The sequence below is a fragment of the Manis javanica genome, chromosome 16 (assembly GCF_040802235.1).
Source record: "Manis javanica isolate MJ-LG chromosome 16, MJ_LKY, whole genome shotgun sequence".
Classification (NCBI taxonomy): domain Eukaryota; kingdom Metazoa; phylum Chordata; class Mammalia; order Pholidota; family Manidae; genus Manis; species Manis javanica.
Window position 1 is genome coordinate 20146772 of NC_133171.1, and position 27539 is coordinate 20174310.

General features: G+C 39.3%; 1 protein-coding gene across 6 annotated transcripts in view; it reads right to left on the reverse strand.

The window, feature by feature from the left end:
- Nucleotides 1-283: 283 nt before the first annotated feature.
- Nucleotides 284-27539, reverse strand: part of LOC108383710 (sodium-dependent phosphate transport protein 1-like) — a 39265-nt gene continuing 12009 nt past the window's right edge. The window contains exons 7-13 of one of the 6 annotated variants that reach the window (XM_073224259.1): nucleotides 22131-22249; nucleotides 21865-22026; nucleotides 20744-20876; nucleotides 20507-20654; nucleotides 12452-12542; nucleotides 2786-2831; nucleotides 289-2123 (exon numbers count right to left, since the gene is read on the reverse strand). In XM_073224259.1, the coding sequence (XP_073080360.1) occupies nucleotides 2092-2123; nucleotides 2786-2831; nucleotides 12452-12542; nucleotides 20507-20654; nucleotides 20744-20876; nucleotides 21865-22026; nucleotides 22131-22249 (731 nt within the window). In that variant the 3' untranslated portion in view covers nucleotides 289-2091. Of the gene's footprint in view, nucleotides 2124-2785; nucleotides 2923-12451; nucleotides 12543-20506; nucleotides 20655-20743; nucleotides 20877-21864; nucleotides 22027-22130; nucleotides 22250-27539 lie in introns of all 6 variants that reach the window. The other 5 variants (XM_036994469.2, XM_036994468.2, XM_073224261.1 and 2 more) reach the window with 5 other exon arrangements.

Sequence of the window (27539 nt, forward strand, 5' to 3'; positions counted from 1 at the left end):
TGTCCCCGGGCGCAGACAGCGCGCTCTCCTGGCTGGTCCTGCGCCCCTGCAGCTTGCTCCCCAGCCCGGGGCTCTCTCCCCTTTCAGCACTGGGGCTCCATGCAGCTTCTCTCGCCCCCACCCCCGTCCTCTCCCCGCCCCCCTGAGGTCTCGGCTTGCCCATGCCCACCACTTTCCCCGATCTTCCGGCTGCCTCCCCACCCATAGTGCCAGGAGGGACTCTGCGGGCAGGTCTCTGTGGTGACTGTCACCACTGACCGATGGGACCCAGGTGCTGTGTGTTCCCTCTGCACTTCTCCCCTGGGTTCAGAGTCCCGTGACTGATGGGCGGCTCTGTGGGCCAGTAAGCATCCTACCGCCCACAGGTACGCAAAGTAGGCTCCTTGATGTGGAGAGTGGCTCGTGTTAAAGTCAGGAGAGAATGATGGTCATAAATATCCATGTTCTCTATGATTTCCAATTAAGATTCACTTGTCAAAATTTTTTGAAATTGTAATATAACATCAGAATGTTCAATAATGATTGCCTGAGCAGAAACAGAAGTGAATAGAAATAACAATAGTAGAAAACTTTAGTAGTATAACATTTTGTATTTAATAGGTCACATATATAGAAACAAATAAAATGTATAGGGTCTGAATAAAATGATTACTGCCATAGATGTGTCCAACTCTGTACCTTGGAAAGAGAAGGTAAACCTTTGTTAACCTATGAAATATATCCTAGTGTTGTTATGTGTTTATTCATAAAGACCTCAGTAATTTCTATATTAAAACATTTGTATGATCTCCCATATTGTTCAACTGCTGGTTATATTCCATTCATTTATACAGAATCTATTAACTAAGACTACACTGACTCTTAGTTAATCTATTAACTAAGACTACATTTTTTATCTACATCTTTGCCATTTTTAATAAGCAATATTGAGTATAAATGCATCTTGATTAAATTTTGTGAGTGCACCATTATGGAAATTCTTAGTACCAACAGTACTGAATCCATTTAATTTTTTTATTAAAACTATCAAATTTCCCTCCAATCATCACTTAGATCATTTCTTTCAATAAATTTGCTAAATGGTTATTCTTGTTTAACCTGAAAAAAATTATTTCTGTACTAATAGGTTAGTCAGGAAACTTACTGCATGCATTTATTATTTCTATAGCTTTCTAGTCAACCAAGTTGGATTTTTCTAGGTGAATAATCATATCATTCATTCATAATGGTAATTTTACCCCTTTCCAATGTGAAATTCTTATTTCCTCCTCCCAACTAGTCCCTCTTAAGTAAAAACCTCACTGCTTATTGCACAGATAAAATACCAACCCATATATTGACCCACCGTATTTGTCCCCATAACCAATTCTAAAACAAACAACAAACAAAAGCCCCCAGTGCCACATACCCCTACAGGTACCATGCCATGTCTCTGATTCCCTTTGCAGAGTTGTCTGTTTCTGCTGTCTCCATTCCCCCAGTTCATGTCCTCTGTCTCCCTCCCTCCTTGCCTTCCTTCCTTTATTATAAACCATAGATATAGAAAAATGCACAAAACAAATGTGTAACTCAATGAATACTTTTAATAGCCACCCTGGACATGAAAAATAGAATACTGCCAAGACCCCAGAAGCTTCCATGTGGTCTATCCTAATCACAATCTCTCCCTGCCCCTAAAAGTAATAACTATCCTGACATCTAGAGTAATGTTTTCTGTGCATGTACTTATAGATTTATCACCCATGTATATATATGAGTAGAGTTAGACTTGCCAGAAAAGTTAGTATGTCTTTAAAGTCCCTTCTAATCTAGAGGCTACTTTCTCCAACCTTTTTCTTTTTCCTTTTAATTTATTTATTTGTTACGGAATCTGAGTCTTTGACCTGTAAAATTCTCACGGTTTAGATTTGCTGATGATATCCTTAGAATTTAGTTCAACACGTTCTCCGTCCTGCCTGCTTCTTATTACAAACAGTAGCTCTATCCAGGGGCTAGATCATCTCAGTGTGGTCCTCGCAGCAGGACCTCGGTGGTGGTGCGCTCTTTCATCAGGATGTACGCCATGTCTCCCATGTCTCTCTTTCTGTGATGTTAACAGCCGTGGATGCACAGCACCTGGATCCCTGAATTCATAGAAGTTTATAAAATGGGTATGTCCCACACCTATCAATTCTTACTTGTGTAGTAGCTGAAACAGGTTTACAAAAACACATTTCTCTATTTTACCACTGACAGAGTTTAAAGAAAGGCACTCTTGAACTTTAATGGAGCCTTTGTCTCCATGATTCATTTCAAAACCATTCTACTCAGGGTGACCTTAAGGTGCCTCTTGCCAAATCCATTAGGAAATTCTCAAACCTTATGTAATTTGACCTCGGGGTAGCATTTGTCATGGGTACTCATTCTTACCTCTTTTCTGAAATACCCCAGTCTTCGGTTCTTCCTACTTCACTGAAGGCCCTTCCCAGGCACCCTTGCAGACATCCCCTTCCCTTCTCACCTTTAAATGTTAGAGGGGCCCAGGCTTCCAAATTTATATCTCTAGCTCCAGTATCTCCCAGAATCAAGGGTAGTACATCCTCTGGGCTGCATACCATCCCCATCAGGATGTCATATAGTTTCATGCTTTGCATGGGGCCCTCTTCTCTTCCAAAACCGCACCCCTTATCTTTCCCCATCTCAGTCAGCAACACCACAGTTTGTTCAGGAGTCATCTTCAGTGCACTTGCACCAACACTGCCAGTTTAAAAAAAAAAATCTGTTTCTTAATCTAAGTACTTCCTACCTTCAGAGGCGTGTGTGTTGTCCTTCTTTAGCCCAGTCTTCAATTTCTGCTTTAATAAATACAAGGCAGAAAATGAGGCTTATCACATTAACGGCCACAATCAGGTAGAAAGTTTTAAACAAGGAAGATTCTGGATCCTGAAGAATTAAAGACAAAGTAATTATAAATTATGGGGCTTGTTGTTGCATTTTTTAACATTTAAAATAGAATATTAAAATTAATTTAGGCTCAATGCAGGTCATTAACATGGAAAACTCATAAGGGGCAAAAACGGTCATGATTTCACTCTACAAAGATAATCACTATTTGTCTATCTTCTGATCTGTGTCAATGTCCATATCATTTTCATATATAAAAATGACATTATGATATACATGGTGTTAAAGCCAAAAATGTATATGGTTTTTCATTTGGAAATATATCATAAACATGTTTGCGACTGGCAGGGTATTGGTATTACTATGGACCTGCTGTCTGTCTACCAGTCTTCCTGTTCTGAAAGGAAGTATTTATTATGGCCATTGGATCCCTGTGCTGTGATAGTTTACAGCACAATGGGGCATGTCACCCCTGCTGTAGAAGGGTGTCGTGCTTTATCTTCCAGTGAAGGGATGATGCATTCTGCACTTTGAACTTGATGCTGCAACTAGGTGGGACTCTGGGTTTGTGCCACATCCTGTATGGAGGAGTAAAATTGTCCCACAGGCAGGAAGAGTAAACTGAATTTTTGGTGAGTGGAAGAGTAGACTGACATAATCAGTAAGTTGCTCACCAAACATTTTGGTCCTCTTTCTTGACCAAATGGCACATGATAAGGTAGCACTCCATAGCCCCCTTAAAGTCAAGTTCAGCCGTGCAACTCCTTTGGACCATGAGGTGGAGCAGAAGGTTAAAGAGACGTCGCATGACTCACTACCCACCTTTTCTCTGCCTCGGCCACTGGGAATGCTTAGGGAAGGGGCTCTCCCCGCTTAACCCACCAGGTGACTTGTGATGTCTCCATCAGCCAAGAAAGGGAAAACTTTTGTAGTTTTCTGCTCCCAGGATTTGGCTTGTTAGCATTGCAGCTATATATGTCAAGTTCATCCACTGAGTTCCTAATTTTGTTTTTAAATTTTCCATTTTTAAAACTATTTTTTTGAGGAGAGGATTAAAGATGGCAGCATGAGAGGTGAGACAGAGGCTTCCTCCTAAAACTGCATATAATACGAAAATATAATTAATACAACTAACCCTGAGAGAGCAACAGGAAACAGGACTGTGCCAGACTGCATACACCCAGAGAAAAGAGCACACCTCACGGAACAGGGTAACATACCAAAGCTGTGGCCTGGTGGGACCCAAGCCCTTTCCCCACCCCAGCTCACCGGCAGGAGGAAGAGAAATGGAGCAGGGAGGGATCTGCTCTGGGAGCACAAACCTACATTTCATGGTGCTTTCATGATACTCTCATGATTACAGGGTTGGAAAGCTAAGACAGGCAGAATTCCTGGAGAGACTGAGATTCCAGCCACTTGTGGAAAGCAGGGATCCATATCCAGCTGCTCTGGGACAAAAACTTATACCTGTGTGCCCGGCCCACTGGCTCAGGCAGTGGAGACAGGCACAGCAGCCAGGAAGTGGGGAACAGCTCTTTCCTCCCCCAAGGCACCAGTGAAGCTCCCCTGTGACCCCTGACATTGCTTCAGGGGCTGAGTAGCTCCAGAGAGTAGAGCTTCAGGACACTAGAGGGTGCCATACACAAATATGAAACGCCAAAGGAACCCGGTCCAGAGTAAAATTAATATAACTCCAGAGAAAGATTTAAATGACATGGACCTTATGACTCTTCCTGAAAGGGAGGTCAAAATAAAAATCATCAACATGCTAATGGAGGTATGGAAAGAAATCCAAGAACTCAGTAATAATTTCCGGTCAGGATTCAATCATTGAAGAGCACAATGGAGGGTATTAAAAGCAGGTTGGATACGGTGGAGGAGACAATAAATGAAATAGAAACTAGAGGAGAGGAATACAAAGAAGCTGAGGCACAGAGAGAAAAAAGGATCTCTAAGAAGGAAAGAATATTGAGAGAACTGTGTGACCAATTGAAACAGAACAATAATCGCATTATAGGGGTGCCAGAACAAGAAGAGAGAGAGAAAGAGATAGAGAGTCTTTGAGGAGGTAATTTCTGAAAACTTCCCCAATACAGGGGAAAGAGATAGTCTCTCAAGCCATGGAGGTACACAGATCTCCCAACACAAGGAACCCAAGGAACACAACACCAAGACATAGAGTAATTAAAATGGCAAAGATCAAGGATAAGGACAGACTATTAAAAGCAGCCAGAGAGATAAATAAGATCACATACAAAGGAAAGCCCATCAGGCTAACATCAGACTTCTCAGCAGAAACCTTACAGGCCAGAAGGGAGTGGCATGATGTATTTAATGCCATGAAGCAGAACAGCCTGGGACCAAGATTACTTTATCCAACAAGATTATCATTTAAATTTGAAGGAGGGATTAAACAATTTCCAGATAAGCAAAAACTGAGAGAATTTACTACCCACAAACCATCTCTATAGTGTATTTTTGAGGGACTCCTATAGATGGAGGTGTTCTTAAGGTTTAATAGCTGTCATCAGAGGTGATAAAACCATGGTAAAGAAAGGAGAACAGCTAATTACTAAGCAAATGCAAAATTAAATTAACTATCCCCAAAGTCAATCAAGGGATAGACAAAGAATACAGAGGATGATACCTAATATATAAAGAATGGAGGAGGAATAAAAAGGTGAAGAAAAAGAAAATAACCTTTAGATTGTGTTTGTAACAGCATACTAAGTGAGTTAAGTTAGACTCTTAGATAGTAAGGAAGTTAACTTTGAACCTTTGGTAACCATGAATCTAAAGTCTGCAATGGCAATAAGTACATACCTATTGATAATCACTCTAAATGTAAATGGACTGAATGCACCAATCAAAAGACATAGAGTCACTGAAAGGATAAAAAAAACAAGACGCATTTATATGCCGCCTACAAGAGACTCACTTTGAACCCAAAGACATACACAGACTAAAAGTGAATGGATGGAAAAAGATATTTCATGCAACTAACAGAGAGAAAAAAGCAGGAGTTGCAGTACTTGTATCAGACAAAATAGACTTCAAAACAAAGAAAGCCACAAGAGACAGAGAAGGACATTACATAATGATAAAGGGGTCAATCCAACAAGAAGATATAACCATTATAAATATCTATGCTCCCAACACAGGAGCACCTACATATGTGAAACAAATGCTAACAGAATTAAAAGGGGAAATAGAATGCAATGCATTCATTCTAGGAGACTTCAACACTCCACTCACTCCAAAGGACAGATCAACCAGGCAGAAAGTAAGTAAGGACACAGAGGCACTGAACAACGCATTAGAACAGATGGACCTAACAGACATCTACAGAACACTCCATCCAAAAGCAGCAGGGTACACACTCTTCTCAAGTGCACCTGGAACATTTTCAAGAATAGATCACATACTAGGCCACAAAAAGAGCCTCAGTAAATTCAAAAAGGTTGAAATTGTACCAACCAGTTTCTCAGACCACAAAGGTATGAAACTAAAAATAAATTACACAAAGAAAATGAAAAATCCTACAAACACATGGAGGCTTCACAACATGCTCCTAAATAACCAAGAGATCAATGACCAAATAAAAACAGAGATCAAGCAATATATGGAGACAAGTGACAACAATAATTTAACAACACAAAATCAGTGGGACGCAGCCAAGGCTGTGCTAAGAGAAAAATATATTGCAATACAGGCCTACCTAAGGAAAGAAGAGCAATCCCATATAAGCAGTCTAAACTCACAATTAATGAAACTAGAAAAACAAGAACAAATGAGGCCCAAAGTCAGTAGAAGGATGGACATAATAAAGATTAGAGCAGCAAGAAATAAAATTGAGAAGAATAAAACAATTGAAAGAATCAATGAAAGCAAGGGCTGGTTCTTCAAGAAAATAAACAAAATAGATAAACCCCTAGCCAGACATATCACGAAAAAAAGAGAGTCTACTCACATAAACAGAATCAGAAATGAGAAAGGAAAAATCACTATGGATACCACAGAAATACAAAGAATTATTAGAGAATACTATGAAAAATTATATGGTAATAAATTGGATAACCTAGAAGAAATGGACAACTTTATAGAAAAATACTGCCTTCCAGAGCTGACCAAGGAAGAAACAGAAAATCTGAACAGACCAATTACCAGCAACGAAATTGAACTGGTAATCAAAAAACTACCTAAGAACAAAACTCCTGGACTAGATGGCTTCACCACTAAATTTTATCAAACATTTAGTGAAGACCTAATACCCATTCTCCTTAAAGTTTTCCAAAAAATAGAACAGGAGGGAATACTTCCAAACTCATCTATGAGGCCAACATCACTCTAATACCAAAACTAGGCAAATACACCACAAAAAAAGAAAATTACAGACCAATATCCCTGATGAACATAGACACAAAAATACTCAACAAAATATTAGCAAACCAAATTCAAAAATACATCAAAAATATCATCCATCATGATCAAATAGAATTTATTCCACAGTTGCAAGGATGGTACAACATTCAAAAATCCATCAACATCATCCACCACATCAACAAAAAGAAGGACAAAAATCACATGATCATCTCCATAGATGCTGAAAAAGCATTTGACAAAATTCAACATCCATTCATGATAAAAACTCTCAACAAAATGCATATAAAGGGCAAGTAAGTACCTAAACTTAATAAAGGCCATATATGACAAACCCACAGCCAACATTACACTTAACAGCAAGAAGCTGAAAGCTTTTCCTTTAAGCTATGGAACAAGACAAGGATGCCCACTTTTCCCACTTCTATTCAATGTAGTACTGGAGTTCCTAGCCATGGCAATCAGACAACACAAAGAAATAAAAGGCATCCATATTGGTAGGGAAGATGTTAATCTGTCCCTGTTTGCAGATGACATGATATTGTACATAAAAAACCCTGAAGAATCCACACCCAAACTACTATATCTAATATCTGAATTCAGCAAAGTTGCAGGATACAAAATTAATATGCAGAAATCTGTGGCATTCCTATACACTAACAATGAACTAGCAGAGAGAGAAATCAGGAAAAAAATTCCATTCACAATTGCATTAAAAAAATAATAAAATACCTAGAAATAAACCTAACCAAGGAAGTGAAAGACCTATACCCTGAAAACTACAAGGCACTCTTAAGAGAAAGTAAAGAGGTCACTAACAGATGGAAACTCATCCCATGCTCTTGGCTAGGAAGAATTAATATGGTCAAAATGGCCATCCTGCCTAAAGCAATCTATAGATTCAATGCAATTCCTATCAAAATACCAACAGCATTCTTCAAAAAACTAGAGAAAATTGTCCTAAAATTCATATGGAACCACAAAAGACCTTGAAGAGCCAAAGCAATCTAGGAAGGAAGAATAAAGCTGGGGTATTATGCTCCCCAACTTCAAGCTCTACCACGAAGCCACAGTAATCAAGACAATTTGGTACTGGCACAAGAACAGACCCATAGACCAATGGAACAGACTAGAGAGCCCTGATATAAACCCAACCATATATGGTCAATTGGTTTGATAAAGGAGCCATGGATATACAATGAGGAAATGACAGCCTCTTCAACAGCTGGTGTTGGCAAAACTGGACAGCTACATGTAAGAGAATGAAACTGGATTATTGTTTAACCCCATACACAAAAGCAAACTCGAAATGGATTAAAGACTTGAATGCAAGTCATGAAACCATAAAACTCTTAGAAGACAACATAGGCAAACATGTCCTGAATATAAGCATGAGCAACTTCTTCCTGAACACATCTCCTTGAGAAAGGGAAACAAGAGCAAAAATGAACTCATGGGACTACATCAAACTAAAAAGTTTTTGTATGGCAAAGGACATCATCACCAGAACAAAAAGGCATCCTACAGTATGGGAGAATATATTTGTAAATGACATATCTGACAAGGGGTTAACATCCAAAATATATAAAGTTACACGCACTTCAACACCCAAAAAGCAAATAACCTGATTAACAAATGGGCAGAGGATATGAACAGACAGTTCTCCAAAGAAATTCAGATGGCCAACAGACACATGAAAAGATGCTCCACATCACTAATCATAAGGGAAATGCAAATTAAAACCACAATGAGATATCACCTCACACCAGCAAGGATGGCCAGCATTGAAAAGACTAAGAACAACAAATGCTGGTAAGGATGTGGAGAAAGGGGAACCTCCTACACTGCTGGTGGGAATGTAAGTAAGCTAGTTTAACCGTTGTGGAAACCAATATGGAGGTTTCTCAAAAGACTAAAAATAGAAATACTATTTGACCCTGGAATCCTTCTCCTTGGAATTTACCCAAAGAATACAAGTTCTCAAATTCAAAAAGACACATGCACCCCTATGTTCATCACAGCACTGTTTACAATAGCCAAGACATGGAAGCAACCTAAGTGTCCATCAGCAGATCAATGGATAAAGAAGATGTGGTACATATACACAATGGAATACTATTCAGCCATAAGAAAGAAACAAATCCTATCATTTGCAGCAACATGGATGGAGCTGGAGGACATTATGCTCAGTGAAATAAGCCAAGTGGAGAAAGACAAATGCCAAATGATTTCCTTCATTTGTGGAGTATAACAATGAAGCAAAACTGAAGGAACAAAATGGCAGCAGACTCAGAGACTCCACAAATGAACTAGTGGTTACCAAAGGGGAGGGGGTGTGGGAGGGTGGGTGGGGAGGGAGGGAGAAGGGGACTGAGGGGTGTTATGTTTAGTACACGTGGTGTGGGGGGATCACGGGGAGAACAGTGTAGCACAGAGAAGGCACATCGTGGATCTCTGGCATCCTGCTGCACTGATGGGCAGTGACTGCATTGGGGTGTGGGGGGGCCTTCATAATATGAGTAAATCTAGTAACCACATTGTTTTTTTCATGTGAAACCTTCATAAGAGTGTATATCAACCATACCTTAATTAAAAAATTTTTTAATCAAAAAATCAAAAATCAAAGAATAAAACACAATTTGACCCTGGAAAATGACACTACTTATGGGGCTAAAATATTGATGCATATTCAAAATGAATTATTAAATTACACATTAACAGGGAAAACAGAAAACAAAAAAAAACAACTATTTTTAGTACTTTTTCAAATATTCTATATGACTTACAGTTTTGAGCCTTCTGCAGAAACTTTCAAGCTTGGCTTGTACTTTAACAGAGAGTACGTGCTGGTGTTACCGTCTGATTTGAAGAGCCCGTTACTGTAGTCCTTGAGTCTGTTTCTGCTGCAGCTATTTGCTGTTGTGTGCATTCTGCTGGTCTCCCCCATTTTGTCATGCCTCCTCAGTGTGCCTGATTACCTTTTGTTGTTTGCAGAAGATTGTGCTCAAAAACTATTTCTAGTAATAATTTGATTGGTGATGCTATCTTCCTGCAAGCAGCGTTCTTCTTTGCTATGTTCAGGCTCGTCTGGGACACTAGCACTTCTGAACCCCTCTAAGTTGAGGTTTGCTGTTTTCTGGTCTATCCAGATGACTCAAAGCGGACCTTGTGAGGGCTGGTTTGTTTTTGTTAGCCTTTATTCTTCCCATGAAGCACTTGGAAGCTCTCGGATTAAATTCTAACTTAATTTTTCAAGGTCTTCATCCTGACTGGCCCTGGAGAGCAGCTTTCTTCACCCTAGTGAGAAAATAACCCCTAGTCCTCCACTCAGTTCTTGCAGGTCCTGGCTTCCCCCAGATCTTTCCTGTTAAAGCTTTCTATCTCTTTAGTTCTCTGAAGCTTTACAAAAGATTCTTTTGATATTTTTCCAGGCTTTTAAATTGTCTTCATTAACTGCTTACTCTCCCAGAAGCACCACTAATTCTCTTTTTAGCTGTATTTGATCTGAGCATTTTTATTTCAATTTTTATATTTTTAATTGCCAGAGGTTAGATTTGGTTCTTTGTCGGATTCTGTTTCTTTATTTTTTCAATCCTCTCTTTTACTTCTTTAAAGAATGCATAGATTTCCAATATCTCTGAGGATATGATTCTTTGGGTTTTTATTCTTCTAATTTTCACACGACACCTATTTCTTCAAGGGTTTCATGCTTTCTGGTTGACTGTGAAATCATGTTTAATAAAACTTTATGTGTGAGAAAATTCTGGAGTATGACTTTAGGGAGAGTTTCTCCAGAAAAATTTTATTTGTTCCTACTAGGCATCCGTGGACTACTTAGAATTCAATTCTTGGCTTATGGTATTTGAAGCAAATAGAGTTTGAATTTGGGCCACAAGCCTTTGTGTAAATTGGTTTCTTGATTCAAATGTTTAGAAGATCTTCATTCAGTTATTCTTCTGCCTTTGAAGCTGAGACTGAGACAGATGTTTCCTTACTGGGCAAGGACAACTTTGGATTGTTCTGGAGCCACATTTCCTCCCACCTTTTGGAAGTTAGCAGAGAAGTTAACTCACCTAATGACCTTTGGAAGTCAGCTCAGCACATCTGAGTGTATTCAACAGACAAACAGGCTGAATAGGCTCTATGCTCACGGGGATAAAACACACCTTGGTCTCCTGGAGTTCTCCTTTTCTAGTCAGGCCACTTCTCTGACCAGGGAGTTCTCATTATTACAATGACTTTTCCTGCCTTTCTGATACCATAAGTACATAGAACATGATGGTGGAGGGCTCCTCTCTATGGGAAATTTGGCCTGGGGATTGCAAACCATCTCTCCCTGGCCCAAGTCATGAGATAAGGAGGATTTGGAGGCATTGCCTGCACACTTCTAATTCTCAGCTTGTAGGTTTTCCTCCAAAGAAGCCAAGTTAATATATGAGCTTCATGGTGCTCGTGTATGAGGGTGTAGTCCTTAGCGAGTACAGATTTATGCCTGCATTTCCATTCTGACTCATCTTGTATTAGTGATTTTGGGATTTTTGTCTCTTATTCTCTGTTTGTCAATTACCACTGAGGCTGCAGATTACCCAGGCTGGGTCCTCAAAGCAGCTGGTGACTTTGATGGTCCTTTACCTTGAAGGAATCAAGCTCTTTGTTAATTTTTGATCTCTGAAATTTTCTCATTTTTTTCCAAGATCAGGCATGCATTTAAAATGATCATTAAAATTGTAGTGCATTTTAAACATTTGTAAGAGGTGGATTTCACAACACTTGTAGAAATAGAAGTTGACCTTTTAGAAGGGTTTCTTTTGGCCTTTTAAAATTCTGTTTGCTCCAGATTTTTCATTTCTTTTCTGAAAAAAACTGTATCTTGTCACTTAATGTCACCACTCACCCAAAGACCTGTTTTTATCAAGCCACACATTCATCATTAAAAGTCACAGAGGGCCGCTTCTGTTCCAATGACCAACAATTCGTTCCTACCACAACTAATTGATGTGCAATAGGAAATTGTATTATCTGTAAATTTGGAAGGTTGCCTGATTTGATCAAGTTTAATATGACATTAAAAACTCATTACTTAGCTCCTGCTGATGTCTCTTTTGCAATTTTTTGTATATGTATTACCTTCTTTCTCTGTACAAATAATATTTATAAAGATAACTACCCATGTCTAAATGTTCCTTACCTGACCAAGAATCACTCCAGTCAGACTAGAAGAAATTAATGCTCCCAACATTCCAATTAGATTTGTAACTCCTTTAAGAAATCCATAATACCTATACAAAAAATGATAATACATAGATATAAAAGAACACAAATGCTGCAGGAAAAGCCAACTCTAATGAAATGAGGTTTAAGAGAGAGAACTGTTGTTTCCTGAATTTCTCATTCCTACTACTTTTCAAATTCCATTAAAATGTCAGAAAAAGAATGTGAATATAAATAATTTTCTGGTTGTACTATAGTCAGAAAGGTTGGCTTTAGCAGCAAGAATATTAAAATACTGAGAAAATGAGACCATATCAGAGTGAAAGCCAAACGGGTTCAGAAATCTACAAATACAGCTGAAAAATTCAGAAGGTGATGTGTGTGGATAACAGGCATTGGGTCAGGCTTCACGCAAAACTGAAGGAGTCTGTTCTTTTCCACAGTCCCAGGGCTACTGGCTCCCGTGATTGCTGCTTCTGCTCAGGTGAGGAAACCAGAAGTCTGGCTGACGAGCAACTACGACCCGGGCCCCCAGTCAGCTTCAGCAGAGGGTGAGCTCTAAAATCAGGGAAGCCTCATAGAATGACAGATAAAGTAAGGACCAAATCCATCAGCCATGAAGAATGAAGAGTGCCTTTTGAAGAACAGAATCAGTATCCAATAAAGAAATTAGCTCATTCCAGGACAAGGAGTTTTTTGCCTTTCCTGCCCGACGGATTTCACATTCAAGGTTCTGTGTTTTTAGTTCTTCCCTTTTATGAGAAGGAGGGCCTTCAGTTTGTTTCGTTCTGTTTGCATTATTTCCCTGGGTCTATTCCATTCCTATTTGCCTTTACTTGTTGAACATGGGAGGGAGCGTGTAATTTGTTTATGAGTTTATGTGTCCCTGGTCAGAGGCGTCACGTAGGGGTCTGGACGCTGTATGTAGTTACCGGGTGGAAGTTCGAGTTGTGTCTGCGTGAACAACGTTCATGAACAGGAGCGGCCACAGGTGTAGGCTGGGGCACAAACCACCAATTGTACCCAGAACTCATTGTTCCTGTTTTCATTTTAGTAATAGAAGCCCCAGGGGTTTCAGTGGGAATAGGGCCACTTAGGCATTTGTGAGCCCTTGTCAGTTTTATTAGCCCTTCCCCCCATGAAAAATAGTGAAAATCATATTTTATGGCTGTGTGTGTGTGTGTGTGTGTGTGTGTGTGTGTGTGTGTGTGTGTGTGCGTGCTGAGGGACATCTCCGTTTCTAAATTATCAGATTTACTGGTGTAAAGTTGTTCATAATATTCTGCTATTTTCTTTATTAAGTGCTAAGACTATAATGTAAGCATTTTCATTACTGATATTGATCATTCTCTTTATTTTTCTTGATCAATCTTTATTTCATTAATTTTATTAATTTTCAAAGAACCGACTTTGGATATTATTGATTTTACATGTCATTTTTCTATCCTATCTTCATAATTTCTTTGCTTTTTGGTTTAATGTGCTGCTTTTCCCCTGGCTCCTTGAGATAGAAATGTGATTATTGACTTTAAGACTCATTTGTCTCCCAATATATATCTAAGGAGCTATCATTTCTCTCTGGGCATGATTTTAAAACCATACCACATGCTCTGATATGTCATGTTTCATTAAAGTATTTCAATTGCGATTTCTCTTTTGACCTAAACATTAATTTCAAAGCAATGGGTGTTATGTATCTTTTTCTTTTGATGGCAACCTGACTTTCACTGTGATCAAAGAAAATATTCTGAATAATTTCAATCATTTTAAATTATGACCCAGCATACTGTCAGTTTCAGTAACTGTCTCAGAGGCAACTGAAAAGAATGTGAATCCCCTCCTTGCTGAGTTCCACGTATGTCAGTCAGGCTGACAGTGTTGTTTTTTTTTTGTTGTTCTAATCATCCATACCCTCACTTTTTGTTTACCTTTCTTTTTGTAAAGCTATTGAAAGAGGTGTGTGAAAGTCTCTTTCTTCATTGTAAGTTTGTCTAGTTTTTTGAGTTCTCTCAATTCATGATGAATATACATTAAAGCTATGTTATTAGATTCAAACAACTAGAATTCTATTTTTTCTCTTTATAATTATGAAATACCACTCTTTATTTCTAGCAATGTTCTTTGCATTTAAAGTCTATTTAACCTGACATTAATAGTTAGTCCAGGTTTCTTTTGGTTAATACTTGCTTGGCATATCTCTTTATTTCATCCTTTCTATATCCTCATGTTTGTGTCTTTTGCAGTATAGAGCTGCATTTCCTTTTACTGAGTCTGACTATCTTGGTACTTACTCAGAATATTTTGTCCATATTAATTTAACATAAATATTGATACACTTGTAATTGTCATTTATCTGCTCACTATTTTCAATTCGATATCCTCTTTTACACTTCTTCTTTCTTTCAGATTCATGCATTCTTGTTTCATTTTTCTTCTATAACTATTTCACTCCTTTTTTCAAGCACTGACATTATTATAGCATGCACTTTTTATTTAAGGTTATTATGAATCATACTCGTGCAATTTTCTCTGCAATACCAGAATCTTAGAACATTTTTTGACTTCGTATATCTCCCTCCTGCTCTTTTATTATTTCATCTTGTATTTTAATTTCTTAACACATTTTATTTCTTCATGCATTTCGACTTGCAGGGCACTCTGTTGTTTTCAAAGAGCGATAGTCTCTGGAATCGCACACACATGTATTTACCCTCCTATTACACTTCAGTCCTAGCATTTTCAGATTTTATCAGGGATCATTTATTTTTGCCTGAAAAATTAGTATTTCTTTTAGTGAAGATCTGCTGGTGACAATTTCTGTTTGCCTATTTGTTTGAAAACTCTTTTATTTTGCTTTAACTTTTGAAAACTAATTTCAGCAGGCATGATATCCTAGGTTGGCATTTATTTATTTTTCAGCACTTTATAGAGCTCATTTTGCTATCTTCTGGTTTTCAAAGTTTCTGTTGAAAAGTCTTATGTCAGGCTTACTATTGCTACTTGAAAGTAACATGTCTTTCTAGTTTTTTTAAAGATTTTTCTCTTTGTTTTTGATTTTCAGCATTCTTACTACAAATACATATATTTTAATTTACATTTTATCATGCTTGAAATTCACAGAGCCTTGTGCATGTTGGTTTACTGTCTCACTACTTTTGGATTATTTGGGGCTGTTTTATCTTGAAATATTGCTGTGTCACATTTTATCTCTCTTTTCCTTCTGAGACTCCAGTACAGATTTGTCAGCCTTATTACCTCATTCCACATTCCTGTTATTCTCTTTCTTTTATTTTCCACTCTTTTTTTCTCTATATAGCTTAATTTGGATATTTTCTTATGATTTGTTTTCTAGTTTACCCATCTTGTCTTCCTAGTTTACCAGTCTTGTCCTCTCTTGTGCCTAATTTGACATTAAAATCTATCTATTAAGACCTTAATTTCAGACTTTTTTTTTTTCAGTTCTAGAACTTCCAGGTGATTGTTTTTATAGATCCCAGTACTGGTCAAATTCTTTATCTTTTCATTATATTTATTCAGTTTTCCCTATGGTTTCTTGAATATGTATTAATCATAGATATTTCAAAGTTATTTTGTCTGATAACTTTAATACCTTTATCCATTGGAGGACTGCTGCTAATGGCATTTCATGGTTATTGTTCACATGGGCCTATCCTTTGGCATGCCTAGTCATTTTTATTAAATGCTGGACATTGTGAATAAGAAATGCTAGGGACCTCAGAATATGTCATACTTTGCAGAAAAGAGTCACCTTTCTCTATAATAGATACAGAGGAAGGAACCAATTGTTTTAATGTAATTAGGGAATGAACTGAGATGAGGCCAGGTTTCAGTTTTGATAAGACTCAGTTTACCTCTGGTACCCCTGATTCTTAGGTATCACCCTCCATGGTGTTAAATGGTGAACTCAGTTTATTCAACTAGGTCCCTCCAGGCCCTAGTAGGTCTTGCCTCCTCAGCATAGATGGCTTGGGAAATTCTGCCATCCTCACAGGTTTTTTGCTCAGTTTTCTGCCTTTTGCCCCACTGAACTTCATAACAAATATCTCAAAAAGGTATGTTTAAGTTCTGTTAATTTTCAATTTTGTTTCTCTAGACCTGAGTACCTACCAAATGCTTACCTATTTTCTGTGTTCTAAAGCAGCAGCTCTCTACCAGGGCCAAACTTGGATTACCAACCTTTTGCCAAATCCCAGAACTGCCAGATGATACCAAAGAATGGCGGGCATCCCCAGCTCTCCCCTGAGAGGCGCCATCCTGTGGCGTCTTTGGCCTCACTGGCCTCTGCTGCTGCCTTTCAGGGAATATTTTTAGTATTTTATCTGGCCTTTTAAATTTTTTCCCAGCTGGAAAGTCAGTCATCCAGTAGCCGACCTATGTGGAGTCATCCTCCACCCTGTATGGAAGTTGAACAATTTTCTCAAATTTTGCTTCACAGTTGTAAAATGTTAGCTGCATAGAAATTTAGAATATATCTCCTAGTGGATTAAAATAATTATACAATATCCTTCTTTATCTCTAGTCCTCTTCCCTTAAAGTTTGCATTGTCTGATCTATTTTCCTTTATTTTACTTTCTATCTATTATGTTTTGGTTTGGCTTTTATCTCCATCTAAATTACCTTAAAATTTGGAAGAATTACTCATTTTATATTTCATGGTTTTCTGATACATTGGATTTAAAATGGTCATCATTCTGTTTTTCCCACCTATTCCATGTCCCCTTCTAATTTCATTCTTGATGTCTTTTTCATTAAGTGTTTCTCAAAAATATCATCCCCTTTACACATTTACTATCAGTAGTTACCCTAACAATTAAAACAAATAGTCTTGACTTATTTTAATCTAATATAAATTAATATTTTTATAATTCCCATTAATAAAAGCATGTTAGAAATGTTACATTCATTTATACCCTCTCATCTTATGTATTGTTTACTTTTTTGCATTTTAATTTATATATATTTTATGCCCAAAAAGTATTATTGTTTTTGTTTTTAATAAGTATGTAATAACTGTGTAATAATTATTATAATTATTATATAATGACTACATAACAATTACTGAATTTACTAATTATTATATTTACTCTATTATTTTTCCTTTTCATGTCTCTTCATTTGATCTGTATGCTCCATCTCTGAAAAATTGCCATTTAATAATTCTTTCATTGGAGGTCTGTTGCTTATGAATTCTCATAGTCTGCCTGAAAATAATTTAATATTACTTTAATTTGGGAAGGAAATTTTTGCTGGCTATAGACTTCTAGGTTAATAGCGATTGTTTTTCTGTTAGAGATTAACTTCTAGCTTTCATTATTTCTATCGAGAAGGTAGCGGTCAGTCTTACCGCTGCTCTTTCGAAAGCCATGTGCCTGTTGCATACAGCTGTTTTTCAGAGATCTTGCTTTTTCTCTTTCCTGCCTTCCCATTTTTAGCAGTTTTACTATAACAGTCTAGGTGTGGTCTTCTTTGCATTTGTCCTGTTGTATATTTGTAGCTATGACGTCTTTAATGAGCGCCTCTTCCCAGATTCAGAGATCATTAGTGTGCTGTGGCTGTGGGAAACGGTTTGACCCTCTTTTACCGATAGAGGTGCTTTCATTCCATAGTCAGAAATATAAACAGAATACCTAATGTCAAGAATCTTGAGTGCCATGACAATTCCTCTGAAAACCGTTACACATGGATAGGACAGAGCAGTTCACTGACCCGAGAGAAGCAAGGTGAGAACTTTTTATGCTTCATCTCTCAGGCCACCCTATTCCCAGATACCAGGGTTTTGATGTGGGGAATAACCTTGAGGTTTTTTTTGACGAAGGACAATTTCTGGGCAACAATCATTTCTAAAATTGCTTATTCTTCATTTGAAACAGCCCATGGTAAAAAACACTTTGGAAGTTTAAATAGCCACTGAAGTAAACTTCAGATTTTATTGATTTTGTATTTTGGCATAATATTATTTCGTAGAACCTAAATAAGACTCAGGTATCTGAACCTATAGGTCAGCCCCACATGGAGGGAAATTTAAGTATTCGCAATCCATACATCAGTCAAAAATAATTAAAAGCAATTAAAATTTTTTTGGAGCCTTTAAGAATGTCGAGGGGATAACGGTGCCTTCTTAATACACCACAGAACATCTTTAAAATCCTCTGCGCTTTTGTTCTCTTGCTACCCATCAGAGAGACAGCAGCCACTGCAATCTCAGGTCTCCTGCCTTACTCGATCTCATTTCCTGAGCAACATTCTCACAAAACCACATCTGTGTGTCTCTTCTTCTTCCTTCCAGAACTCATTTCTTTCTTGCCATCTGTGTTCTGCCCAAACAAATGTAATCCCTTGTCTTACTCTTCAGTTCTAACAGGCCAAATTCCACTAAGAGGACAGTTTAGAAACTTATCCTCTAAGAGAACTCTCTTTAATAGGCAAAGGAGGTACATGATTAGGAACATTCTTATCTAAGCAAGTTCTGTCTCCATCCCATTAATAAAAACAATAGTTTAAGCAACACAAATTAATGTGGTTGAGATACAACATACATATGCCCTAAAGATTGAGGATGAGTCTCTACCTTAAGAGACTAAGAATTTTTTTCAATTGTATGTAAGTATAATTATTCTCTCTGACTCTACATTGGAGTGAAGTAACTCAGACCATAGCTTATTTTACCCAAGCCATTGCTGGTTGAGATATTACACATCCTACTGACGGGTGCTGGCAAATAACACTAGAGAGGAAGTGGCTGCAGCTCCGCAACTTTAGAGGCAGGCATATCTAAGAACCTCACTCTACGTATTACTAACCATGTGAATTTACATAAATTCACTTCCCTGGTCTTTTGTTTCCTCATCCACACTTGCGGGTGATACTATCTCACTCACACTGGGGTATGGCAAACCCATAAATAATACTCAATAAGTTGTAGCTATTTATAATTTCCTTTATCTGTTTGCATATCCATTTTTGATTTACCTGTTTTCCAAAGTGCATAAGGCTCAGCTGGTATTGCGGATTCTTTATGTCTTTATACAATTCCAAGTAATCAGAAAACCTACAGGCATTTTAAGGAGGGTCTCAGAACAGAATAAATCAAATAGACACATGTCCTCATTACTCTTGCACTCACCTCATGTAGGTCTGATAGGCAAGATCTTCATAAAGTTGAGACAAGGTTGATTATTCTTGGTTGATTTTGCCCCTTTACCCCAAGGCCTCTGCTTTACTAAACTTCAGAGAATTCAGTTTATATTAGGTCTATTTTCTCCAGGGAGTGCTAGCCCCATAAAATACAATGTAAACAGCATTCCCCTGGAGTTGTGCAAATGGCAGAACTGCTTCTATTAGTCACACTTGTTAGATAAAAAAAAAAAAAAAGGTTTAACATAGTAGGGACAGCGAAAGACTTTGCCAGATAGATCTGGATCGAAATCCTAGGTAAGATCCCAAACCAGTGGGGAGAATTTAGGCTGACAATTAGGCATGTGAACCTCAGTTTCCTTAGTTACAAAATAAATATACTAACTGATGGGTGGTCTTGAGGATTTATAATATGTAAGCATGCACCCAATAACACTAGTAATGGGGTGGCTCTCACAGTGTTTGCTATGGGCCTGACCCAAATCTATGTCCTTGACCTATATTAATTTACTTAATCCCCTTAGTAATCCTATGAGGTAAGCATTCTCTTATCACTACCATTTTATAAGTTCAAAACAGGCACAGAGAAGGTAAGCAATTCGCTTGAGGAGGATGGTCATGTTATTATTAAACCCAACAGTCTGACTCTAGAATCTGTGCTCTTAAGCATTGGGCTATCCTTCTTCATATATATGAAAGTTGCATATATTTACATATATCACTAGGTACATAATAATTATTCAAATTATATACCTGACCTATTTTGGTGCTTCTTTAGAACTTTTGGCCTGCTGGCCATAAACTCCAGAAGAGTTGAAATCTTACAACACTCTTGAGAGCTTGGATACAAGAAATAAATAAATTTTTAAAATCCTACCTGGGAGCAATATCCAAGGCATTTATTATTATTCCGCTCAAACAAAAGCTTCCTGTTGCATTAGCAAGGACCAGGAAAATGATACTGCCGTAGACGCTTGAACTCAGATAGCACAGGCACATGTGGAAGAAGGCAGGCAGAAGGAGTCCTGGGGAGTGATCCAAACAACAGTCAGGCGCGCCCTGCAGATGAGGGCGAAGTGCCCCAAAGGTCCTTGAATGCCCCACTGCTGCTTACCTAGCGTGGTGAAGAGTTTCCGGATGATAACTATGCTGAGAATATTTCTGGACAGTAAGAAGTCGGCCGTCTCCCCTGCTATGATACCGATCATCCAGGCAAGCAAATAGGGGACGGCAGACAGCAGCCCGTTCTGAGGAGGAAACGTCACTGTGACAGTGAATATGATAGTTGTCATAATCCCTACACTGGAATTCCGTATCTCAAATTTGTCCTGTGATACAGGATAGCATCAACATACAACCTTAGAATTACTTCTGGGGCCACACTATCCAAAAGAAAAAGAAAAGTAGTTTGAGGTCAGAAACAGTCTTCACAAACTGTCTCATTTTCCATTTTTAGTATCATAGGACCTGAAGGTACTGGATAGTGGAGAGGAGGACAACATCGGGAATGGGAAGTGCCGGCCCCGGGGAAAGTGATAGAGATAATAATGGTAACAGTTGCAAACATTCAGATGGTGCTTGCTCCAGACCGGCTGCTGCTGGTCCTCGCAGCAACTCCACGGTCTCGTGGAAGATAAAACTGAGTCAGAGCTTAAATGACCTCACTGTTGCAGCGGTTCCTTGACTGTTTCAGTGGAGGTTCATGACTGCGTGCCCAAAATGGCAACCCAGACTCCATTTCTCAAGGGGTCTTTGCTGGTTGTTATGGCATCAAATGACAAAAAGTTCGAGGCATCAGTGATTCTCCAAGTCAGACGAGCAATGCTAGTGCCAGTTCTTTCAGAATAAAACTTGAGTCATGGATTCTCAGCTCAGGATTCATCGCCTCACCTCAGAGGAAAGGATCGGTATGAGCTGGGTGGGGTGGCAGGGCCTGGCCAAATGGCTTTCCCGGAAGGATCTCAGTCCCTACAGGCAACGATGGTGTTGAGCCTTAAGTAGTATGCAATGGTGAATGGGAGGTAAGGAATCTGTGGGAACATGAGTGAGTGTGTATTGTTGTGGGAGTGCTACTGGGCAATATTGACATAAGAAATGGAAAGAGTGAGTCTCCAGATAAGGAACATCAGCTAAACAGTATAGGGGTGGGCGAGAGCTGGGACTAGAGTCACGAGAGACAGAGAAATGAGCACAGAGCCCTTCATAAAGTTGGAAGAAGAACAGAGGTATACTCACCTGTTTTATACTAACATGAAGCTTGGAGTTGAGAAATACTGGCATGAACAAAATCATGATGTTATTTGTCCACTGAAAAGCAAAAGTACCAAAGGAAATGGCCCAGAGTGGAAGAGACTTAAGCATCGCCTTGATGGGCAGAGATTGTCTACTTGAGCTGACCTGGAAAGGAACCCATTAAGTGTTAGCACATCAGAACAAGCTGGAACATGATCTCATTTGGTGCAGAATCTGGGCGATACCAAAGTGGAGCATCTGTGTTCTACCTGCTGCATGAGGGAGGACGTGATGTATTCCTTCTCACTGATGTTTATACATGGGTGGTCCTTTGGATCGTCATAAAACAGGACAAACCAGAGAAGACTTAGGGCACAGCCACCAGCACCTATCAAAGCAGGACAAGTTAGAATTGGGATTGCTGATGTCTGTAGTGAGTCTCTTTCCCAAAATGGCAGTTTTCATTATTGGTCTAAGAACCTGAACCTCATCTTTTTTGTGAAACTTTGCAACAAGACTCACATTTCTCAAAGTCCTCTGTGCATCCAGTTGCCTCTGTACAGAAAGAATTTTGCAGAAAAGGTGGCAAACTGTCTGCTCTCTCCTGATCACCTATTTCTCTGCTCATGACAGCTGGGCCTTCCTGCTCTTAGCCCTCATCCGTACAGATTCCCAACATGTCCCATCGTGAGAATATAGCAAAACTGAGCTTCACAGGGCTTGACAATCACCCAGTTTTGACCTTAGCCGTGCTCTTAAGATACAGCCCAGGCCATAGGGATTGTCCAAGTCCTATAAGAGTTTGCCAGTTTTTTTGTGGTTTTTTTGAGTGTTTTCATCCTAGTGATCTTATCATAGGGAATCCTCTGTTAGGACAGGGAACATGTAGTGCTTATCTGTCGGTCCTCCAGAAATGCGTTTATTCATTTGACAAATATTTGCCTAAATGCCCACTACATTAAAGGAGCCATTCGCTATTCTAGGTACTAAGATATAGCAGTGAATAAACAGACAAAAATCCCTGCCTAGATCTTACTTTCTAGTGGATGAAAAATAATGAAAAGTAAATAAGTGAAAGGTACTGAACGGCAGCGCCAAGAGCTGTGGAAAGAAGTTACAGGGGGAAGGAGGTGAGTAGTGCCATGCTCAGGGGAGGCTGGGACATGGGTACAGGTCAAGGACACTCTGGGAGGGGAAGCAGCAGGTGCCAAGGCCCTGGGTCAGGCTAGAGGGACCGGAGAGGAAGCAGGGGGAGGATGAAGCGAATGAGGACGGGAGTGATGGGGCCGGACATGGGGAAACCAGGAGCCGTGTGGGTCTTAGACTCTTGTGACACACTAAGCAATATTAAAAGGATATTTTGACAATATACTATTTCCACCTCATTCTGTGACCTGATAACCCAATCCCAAGGCAAAATGTAAGTGAAGCAAGCACACACTAAGTACGTGTGCGAAGCATACATTCCTAACCCATATACTATTTCATTCAACCCTCAGAAAATCCATATGACGCTATTACCTCTTTTTCAGAATGAGCGACCTGATGCTCGGAAAGGTCAGCTTCCTCAGCCCAGGGACACCTGGCTAGTGGGTGGGGACTGGCACTTAGGCGTCGATTATATAGTCTAGGGGGGTCTGGAGCTCTGGAGGAGCAGCTTGGGCCAGAGCTCTAAAGAAAGACCAGAGGGAAGAGCAGGTGGAAGAGAGCAAGTCTGCAAAAGAGACGGAGAAGGAATGGCCGGAAGGGTGAAGTCCAGCGGAGGGAGGGCAGAGTCAGAGAGACCGAGATGAGAAAGAGTGGCCGAGCATCGGGGTTCAATGCAGGGAGTCCAGGGCAGAGGCCCCAGGGCAAGAATGCCACTGCTGGATGTGACTGAGAGTTCAGGTCAAACGGAGACTGAAGAACCTCCACTTGATTTACGAGCATGGAGGCTTGGCTGGTCGTAACATCTGCGAGGCCTTGGGTAAGCTTATAAGTGGAAACACACATAAACATTTAAAAGTTATAAATTAAGCATTTATTTGTTAATTGACTGTTAAATAAGTGTCTTTTGCTATCCTATGTTGACATATATAACTTCAAAATGACACGGAAAGAGAATTCTGGATACTGGGCTACCATGTAAGGAGCTTGGAAGTCATCATTCCCATCCCCACAAGAAAAATGCTGAACAAACTAAAAATCAACAACCCTTCTTTGATCTGTCAGAGAATTTGAAGTCACAGGACAAACCACTGTATCCCAAATTAGAGAGACAGACAGGCAGTTACAGAGAGTTACAACTTTCGAGAACGGAAGCCCAGAGCAGACAACTCCATGGGAACCAGTGTACCAGGGTAGAAAACGTTAGTCATTGATGAACTGCAGTAGGCTCAGTGTGGACACGTTTGAGAGTTAAAAAATTCAGGGTTCCCAGTCCTAGGGGGACTCCCCATGCTTTTGTGAGCTTTACCTCCAGGAGACCTGCCATGTTCTCATAGTGAAGATCGGAGATAAACCCCTTCACCCTGCCGGCAGGGAAAAGAAAAAGTAGTCATTTTGAATTACATCTAGAGTATCTGTCCTTCTTAACAAAGCCTGCTCTCAAGGGAAATTTTACCAGAGCCTAACCAATTAAGGAAAGGGAAATATGTAACTCCAGTCCCCTCTGGCCTTCCTGCTTCAGCTAAGGGGGAAAAAGACTGAGGATTTATGAAGATCAAGCCCAGGGTCACAGACTCAGAAAAAGACTAAGAGCTCATCATACAACCATAGAACACTCTCCCCCACATAATACCTTACTACCACATCAGTAAGGTCCCTGTATGCAAATGGGTATCCAGATGGGAAGAACTGCATGTCTCAACCCTTATTTAAGAAGTCTCTAGAGAAACAAAGACAAGGAAATTGTAGCCTCTGAAATTTAAACTATAGCAAACAGTAAGCAAAGCCTAACATCTAGCCAAGCCAGATAAACATAAAACCTCACACTAAGGATTTTATTTCAGTTCCTCTTACTTAGTACATCTTGTTGAGCTTTCAACAGAAAAAGTCACAAGGTATACTAAAAGAGAAAACATACTTTGAAGACAGAGCAAGCACCAAGCAGATTCAGATATGGCAGAGATACTAGAATTATCAGATCAAGAATTTAAAATAACTATGTTTAATATGCTAAGCATTATTTTGGAAAAAGTGGACAACATACAGGACCATATGTGTACTGTAAGGAGATAGATGGAAATTCTAATAAAAAATAAATAGGAAATGATAGAAATGAAGAAAACTGTGAAGAAATGAAGAATGCCTTTAATAGGTTCGTCTATAGACTAGCAATGGCCGAGAAAAGAATCACTGAACTTGAAGAAATGTCTGTGGAAATTCCAAAGCTGAAATGCAGACAGAAAAAGAGTAGAAAAGAACAGAATATCCACAGAATTGTGGACAATTGCAAAGGGTGTAACATATGTGTTAGGGAAATAATTAGAAGGAGAACAAAAGGAAAGGAACAGAAGAAATATTTGAGGGAATAATTACTGGGAATTTCCCAAAAGCAATGACACCAAACCACAGACACAGGAAGCTAAGAGAATACCAAGAGGATAAATGTATATTTAAAAAATGTATGTTGAGGCTTATGACAGTCAAACTGCAGAAAATCAAAGACAAAATTTGGAAGAAGCCAGAGGAAATATCTGACCTGGGAAGTGGGGTTTAAATTTAGAATTCTTAGGTTCCACTGGCCACAAATCTCTGGTCGCTGTGGTTTAAGATTTGACCTCCTCTGATCCTATCCAGATCTATTCCCACACCGCTCGAAGTTTTGATTGGGTGTGTACAGTGATGCTTGCCTTCCCCATCATGCTCCACCTACATCCTCTGCAAATAATTTTGCCTGTTCCCCTCAGCAAAGCCTCAATTCATGAATGTGTTGAAGAGTTCTGCCAGGTCTGAAAAAAGCCTTGATCGTATTTGAGCAAAAATTTCTGGCAATGATGGCTAGAAAGAGGGTCATAGTTCTGATGAACTCATAATCTTGACCCTGCAGAATCCCTGACCTATGAAGAGGGCCTGGCTGGAGGTGGGCCAGTAGGGGTTCTCTGCAGTGTGGAATTCCGAGCAAAGGCCCTCTGGCCTAAGCCTCAGAGCAGCTCTGCTGGGAGCCATAAGTAATCTTGGCAAAAGCTGTCTTGGTGGTAGAATGGGTCAGACGCTAGTCAGATATAAGTTAAGGAGAGTGGGAAGCTAAGAGCTGGGGGCAGTGGATACAGACAGGTTATGCAATAATTCTGGTTGCTGAAAGGAAGGTAACTTGAAAGAGAAAGCAGGGGAAAGGGAGCCATGTTAGAGATTTGCGGAGAGTAGTTTGATATAGTCTTTGTGGAAACAGCAGAAGAGCCAGGCCGTTGAGTTTGTGATCCAGTTTGCTCATTTTGGTATTTTCTCCAGATTATCAAGCTGCCTGAAGGCAGACATTATTTTATTCCTTAAAATAGTATGGATTCAGATTTATTTAACATTAACGAGAGGAAAATTCAAGTAAAGGAAAATATAATAATAATAAATCTTGGTTTTAGACTTGCTTCTACCATCAGCTTGGTCAGGTCACTGGACACATGAGAGCCTCGTACATGACTCGTTGGAAGAGTTGTGGAGGCAGATACCTGAACACCTGCCCTGGTTCCATCTGAGCCCTTTTCCTCTATTCTAAGTGAAAGAGAAAGCATGTGAAGCGATTCTTGGTAAAGCTGTCCCCATAGTGTGATGTAATAGTCCCTTCTTTGAGGTTCACAGAGCCACCCACAGTTGACTGCAAATGTATGTTGCTGGCACACATGTATGTGACGTTGAAAATAGGGGTGCAATATGAATGTTGGAGGCCATCCAGCCATTGATCAGCAATATTGGTCAGCATTAATTATTCACAATTTTTTCTTAAATAGAGCTGCAACTCCACCTCTTTGTCATTTCTGCATACTAGTTTTAATTTTATAATGCTGAGCAGGTATGCATTTCTCTGATATGACAGTCCTAAAAGACATGCTTTCTCAAGTTTTCTTTTCACCTTGCTAGACAGTCCCAGTGTATTTGGCTCCTTTTCTGATACAGGGTCTGTGTATACATACCATCATTATACTGATCATTACTTACTACTGATTACTAATAATAGTGATGAACACAGCAATGAAACTTTGAGGATGGAAGACATGTTTTCACATTACGGCTCTGCATTTGCTCACTGTGTGCCTTGGATGTCTTCTGTTTGTCCTTCATCTACTGTCTGCCCTCTGTGGCTTTGGTCACAGATGGCTAACTTGAAAGAACATCAACAGGCCACCATGTCCTTTGTTTTCTAGAGAGATTTGGCCAACAGAGGGTTGAATGAGATTAGGGTCTCTTCCCTAGTTATCTCCTTCCTAAGGAAGGACTCTCTCCTAATGTATTCATATACCTACTCCCCTGCTTGGCCCTTTGGACCTAGAGATGGTAATAGCTTCCATGGTAATAGCTTCTGTGTTGCTGACGCCAGATTGCTGCACTATCCTTATGATTCTGCCACATCTCTTATCTTTTTAATCAATCACTTCGTAAATAAATCCTTCTGAATTAAGCTCTGTAAATTTCCTCACCTGTCAATTGGGCATAATAATATCCATCTATAGTCTCTTCTCCATGGATCTGAAACCATGATCTGA